The sequence below is a fragment of the Archocentrus centrarchus genome, chromosome 4 (assembly GCF_007364275.1).
Source record: "Archocentrus centrarchus isolate MPI-CPG fArcCen1 chromosome 4, fArcCen1, whole genome shotgun sequence".
In the NCBI taxonomy this organism is placed as follows: domain Eukaryota; kingdom Metazoa; phylum Chordata; class Actinopteri; order Cichliformes; family Cichlidae; genus Archocentrus; species Archocentrus centrarchus.
Window position 1 is genome coordinate 16,015,636 of NC_044349.1, and position 5,434 is coordinate 16,021,069.

Genomic DNA, 5,434 nt, shown 5'->3' on the forward strand with positions numbered 1-5,434 from the left:
CTGGTTCTGCTGGAGGTTTCTTCCTGTTAAAAGGGAGTTTTTTCTTTCCACTGTCGCCAAGTGCTGCTCATAGGGGGTCGTTTTGACTGTTGGGTTTTCTCTGTATTATTGTAGGGTCTTTACCCACAATACAAAGCGCCTTGAGGCGACAGTTTGTTGTGATTTGGCACTATATAAATAAAATTGAATTGAATTGAATTGAATTGAAAATTGAATTGAATTGAATGTCATCAGCTTTGAAGATGTAAAACAGTGTGTTTTTGTGATACAGCTTAAACTGCAGCTTCTGAGCTGGCCCGTTCTTCTCCTCTCTCAGGAAGAAGCCCAGCAAAGGTTGGCTCTCTAACGCCGCCACATCCTAGAAGGAAAAGGAAGCATTTAATACGTCTGGAAAAACTGCACAGTCTATAGGAAACCACAAGATGGCTCAGTGTGAGTACTTCGCTGGCAGCGTAGGTGTACAGGACTTTATTCTTTATGACAAACCACAGCCTCTTCCACTGCTTCTTGTTGCCTTTTGACCTGTTTAGATAGCCGCTCATGGAGGAGTTCTCTGTGTTGGCAGACACCTGGATAAACAACATCAGATAAATGAATCCTCCCAGTGCCAAAGATGCAAACTATCACACGGCTGACACATATTTAGCCAGTTTACCTCTTTCAGTGCAGCAGGAATCTTCTTCTGTTTTCTGGTGAAGGAGAAAGCTCCAGATTTGATGGGAGAAATTGATGTCGAAGCACAGCGGTCACCTAAAACATGGTAGAAAGTCGATATATAGAATAAAACATTACACCAAAAGTAAATAAACTACAACGTAATAAAGGACAAGGTTGTGTTTTTCATACTATAAAACCCTCGGCTTTCACATCTTTGCTGCTGTGGGCCTTTTCATGTCCTTCCACGACAGCAACTCTTAAAATGTGACATCCTGCTGCTGACTCTCCAGTGCAACCTTCCTCTTTACTTACTGTTCTCCTGCAGCTTTGCAAAGCAGTGATCACACACGCGAGCTGGTTGATTCTTTAAGTACTCCAGCTAGTATTTGTTGGTGGAGCACGCCTGACACACCACCTGTGGGATGGACATGGAGCTCCCGTGAGACGGGCCTCGTATAACACAAAAGGTGAAGGAGTAGCAGTTGTTATGGTGGTGCAGACCTTTCCACAGGCGCGACAGTGGTGCCTCCTCCAAGTGAGGGTGAACTCGCAGGTGCAGATCATGCACATGGTGGCCCTCAGGTCCGGGATCCAGATGGGAGCCTTTGAACCTAACGGGGCCCCGCTGTCAACAACGCCCTCCGCCTGAGGGCAGAAAGGCTTAAGGTTTATATGGAGGTGAAAGGTGAAATCTTCACACCTAACACCCACACAGACTTTGTGCTTTTACCTCCTCCTGACTTCGACTCGATATGAAGGTGATTTTCTTCTTCGTGTAGTCGTCTATGGCTTTGGCGATGGCCTCCAGCCAGTCGTCTCTCTCGGTAGCTGAGCTGTGAACACAATCAGTACTTTTTTTGAGTTTACAGCTCACGACGCACAAAATCTGATGCAGTACTCGCCCGAGTGCTGACCTTGCAGACAAGATGAAAGAGCGCTCGACGCTTTCGATGTTCAGCTCGTTCTGATAGGCCTCCTGGCTGGGCTTACTCACCTGAAACACCAGGAAGCTGAAACTGCTGCTGCACACTCAGCCCGGGCGCATCAATAATTAACTACAGTCAATATTTCAGTGTAGATAAAACATCAAAACACACATTCAATGATTTTAGGTGTGTCAAACTCAAGACCTGCAGGCCACATACACCTCATAATAGAAAGACACTTTAAAAATGGTGGGAAAAAACACATCAGTCTCTAACCTTCATCCCAGCCAGCGAGAGGACACTGTTGAGTTTATACTGGGCAGACTGGACTGGAGTGGTGTACATGAGAGCGTCATTAAACTGAAGAAATGAAAAGAAACACAAAAAAATGAAGCAGCCAAGTGCAAGTGCAGTGGTGAAGGTAGATTTCATTTCCTCGGCTGTGAGGAGGAAATCTGAGCTGTGGTGAATTCACCGGCTGCTCACCAGGAAGAACATCCGTGGCTGCATGACTTTCCTGGACAGCTTCATCAGAGTGCCCTCCTTCAGAAACACCTGCACACATGGACACATGCGGGGTGTGTGTTTGAGTGTGAGTTCAGGGGCCGATCGGTAACTTTATAATGTCACAAAGGTGTGACACACCTGCACAGTCACAGCCATTATAATAACCTCAGCTGACTGGATTGTGTTTAATCTCATTGAGAACATACAGCACTATTAAATAACAGGCCAGGCACACTTTAGTTCAACTGCTAATTATTATGTAGAGATGGTGCTCTAATTTTGATTACTACATGCCATGTTAACACTGCTTGTGTTACTTATTTGTGTTAATGTTCCTTAACCAAGTGTGCGCTGGTACGTTGGCATATGTGCACTTCTTTATGTGTGGCTTTTATCCAAATTGTGAAGCACTTTCTCACTGTGTTTTATGCTGTTATATTATTACTGTTAATGGTCCTTATATAATCTACAACAATAAAACTCTGAATGCAACAGTGCGATTGTCGGGGCCTTTTGAGACGCACCCTGCCCGGCTGGACGATCTCATGGTGCCCGTTGAGGCTGTACTGAATCTGCATCAGCTTCTGAAAGTTATCCTGCAAAACAAACCAACAAACAGCTCAAACGCTTTTCCTTCACCGCAAAACGCTGAAAGGCTTTAAAGGGAGCCAGGTGTTACCCCGTGTTTCATGATGTCACGATGCTGAGGGCAGCTGCGTGGAGAGCAAAGATAAACCGTCACTGTTACTGTGTCCGGCACAAAGGCGGAAAACAGGGAGCACGTTTTATTTTATTGTTGTGACTGAGGCGGCTTCATGCTGGTGAATCCGCACCGTGTTTCCGAACTTCCGGCTGTTGTTTCTTTCGCTCCCCGCTGATCTGTGGAAAATACCAGATTTCTCTACAAAAAGGCATTTTTAATACCAGTAGCAGTTTTCACTTGGATAAATAAAATATATGTAAAAGTCACTTTTCCGAAATCTGATTTCAGCTCTTACAGCTTCAGTCGTTCGTGGTTTTTTTTGTTTGTTTGTTTTTTTTCGGATTTCAACTTTAATCGCCGCTTCACAGATGTGCGCATGCGCGCGCTAGTGGTTTTGATGACGTGTCACAGAACGCCGCCGGGAATTCCATTGAAGGTTTTTTATGTCAAACTGACGTCACGCTTGGCTCAAACAGAGGCTTTAAGACCGCACGGCTCAGAATGTTTCTCAGCTACGGAAATAAAACTGAAGCAATAATCATGAACCGCGGAACGGAAGATCACCGAGTAACTGTAGAAGCGATTTCTCCTGCCATCAATAAATTTTATAAAAAGCTCACTGATATTCAATGGGCTATGATTAAAACAGGAGTCTGGGACGCTGATCTGCAGGCTACCTGTGCTGACATGATTGCAGAAATCATTCAGACGGTTTCTGTACATGTCCTTAAAACGGGACTCCCGGCTGTTCAGCGCCAGATGACGACGGATCAGGAGTCCCAAACAGATCATGGCACAGCTTTGGGAAAAGTTAACCTGGGAGACGCTCTCTCAGCCGGCATCGCCAGAGCTCTCAACATCCCCCAGGAAGCATGTGACTGCACCGAGGAGCTGACACAGATGATCGAGGAGGAGATCATTAATAAAGTCAACTCAGCTGTGTCTCTGCTTGTAGAGAACCCAGAATTGCGGCCAGCTCCTGCTGTTTATGTCAGCATAAAAGTGGCAGATATTAAAAAGCTTGGATGCATGGTTTCTCAAACTGTTTCATATCTGAAAAGATGTGCAGGTAAAATGAGCAGCCTTTTTTCCATGCAGGAAATAGGAATGCCACTCACTGCTAAACACATGCTGATTATAGACGAGGCCCTGAAGGCAATAAAAAACAACCTGCCTTATTTACATGTTGAAGATGAGCAGTGCACCGAAGCTGAGAACACACAGAGGCACCAGCGTTACCAGCCAGAAGAAATTGCAGTTGATGTTATCAATATAATAATTGATCAGCTGAATAAGCTATGCATTGAAGCTACTGCAGAATCAGAGCGGTGTGCAAAAGATGAAGCTGTCCAGTGTCCCTGCACCCTAGCTGAAATGATTGCAACTGAGGCTGTCATTGCGATCATTGATAAACTGGATGCGAAGAAGCGCGTTCAATCTGAGGAGAAAGATGATGTTGATGTGGGGTTACTCATCGAAAAGGTGAGAGACTCTTTCTCCTCATTGACCTCACTCACAACAATTAATGAGGAAGAAATATATAGAAGCCACTTCTTAAGATATGCCAGAAAGCAATTTAAAAAACTCACCAGAGGGCTGAAACGGCAAGTGGTGAAAAGTATAAGGTTCCTCATCTGTCTTGAAGAACCAGACAAATCTTCAGGCTCCACAGAAAGTGTAGTGAATGGAAATTCAACAGGTGAAGTCCCAGAAATTCGTCATTCAGAGTCTCCCAGGTCTTCCAGTCAGTCCCTAAAAATACCAGCTATGGAATCATTGGGTTTTAAAACCATCAAACCTGATCTTTATCAGCTGTTTGATAAATTAAACAGAAAAGATCTTGGCAGTACGAAAAAAACCCTGGAAAACAGGCACACCCTGGAATGTAAGATGTTTTCAAGGCAGGTGACAGATAAAATTTGTGACCACCTCCAGAGGCTTCATGCATATCCCATCCCAGCAATGGCACAGGAAGGAAGTCTCTTAGATTCTGTCATCTCTAGAACTCCACACCCAACAGGAGAGGTGCCCTTTTCTCCTGAGGTCCTCTACGCGTCTGTAGAAGACGCAGTGGAAAAGTTCTTACAGAAGATTCTTCTGTGGTTGGAGAACGAAGAATGGGATCAAACTGTACAAAGCGACAAAATTGTTGGTGCCGTGAAAAAGATCCAAAAAGCATTTGTAATAGCGATGAAGGCAACAGAGGAAAAAGAAAGTGACAAACTGTCTACATCTTTCCCACATTCAAGTGAGATTTCTGTTCCCCAAAATGAGCCCACCTCCTGTGTGAGTGCAGTAGAGCAGGACCTGTCTGCAGAAAGGTCTGAGACTGCACCAGTTGCTCACACAAAGCCTACAGAGGGTCAAAGACCTCCATCCAGCTCCACAAACGGAGAGAAGGAACCCTCAGAAATGTCACCTTCTGCTGCTAGGAGAACTGTCAGACGTTTCATGTTCCTTCTTTTCATCAGAGCCTTTGAAAGACTGAAGAAAAGCTTCAAAAAGGTTCAGAATGGTGAAAAAATCCTGGACACGGTGTACTCACTAATAGACTTGGTGCTGTACAAATTTACAAGTGCAGAATCCTTAAGAGTCCTACAGAATAACATGGATGACATTAACAAGGCCTTGATCTACAGGC

At 44.7% G+C, this 5,434-nt stretch overlaps 1 protein-coding gene across 1 annotated transcript; it reads right to left on the reverse strand.

The window, feature by feature from the left end:
• Nucleotides 1-226: 226 nt before the first annotated feature.
• LOC115778855 (FYVE, RhoGEF and PH domain-containing protein 6-like) lies at nt 227-2,905 on the reverse strand (the record flags this gene model as incomplete). Its single annotated transcript, XM_030727209.1, is given in 11 exon segments — nt 227-358; nt 441-569; nt 656-750; nt 913-1,072; nt 1,159-1,282; nt 1,365-1,490; nt 1,572-1,651; nt 1,860-1,943; nt 2,070-2,138; nt 2,615-2,686; nt 2,770-2,905. Coding segments are annotated over 11 exon segments (1,083 nt in total), but the record flags the coding sequence as incomplete, so codon positions are not given.
• Between the last annotated feature and the right edge of the window lie 2,529 nt (nt 2,906-5,434).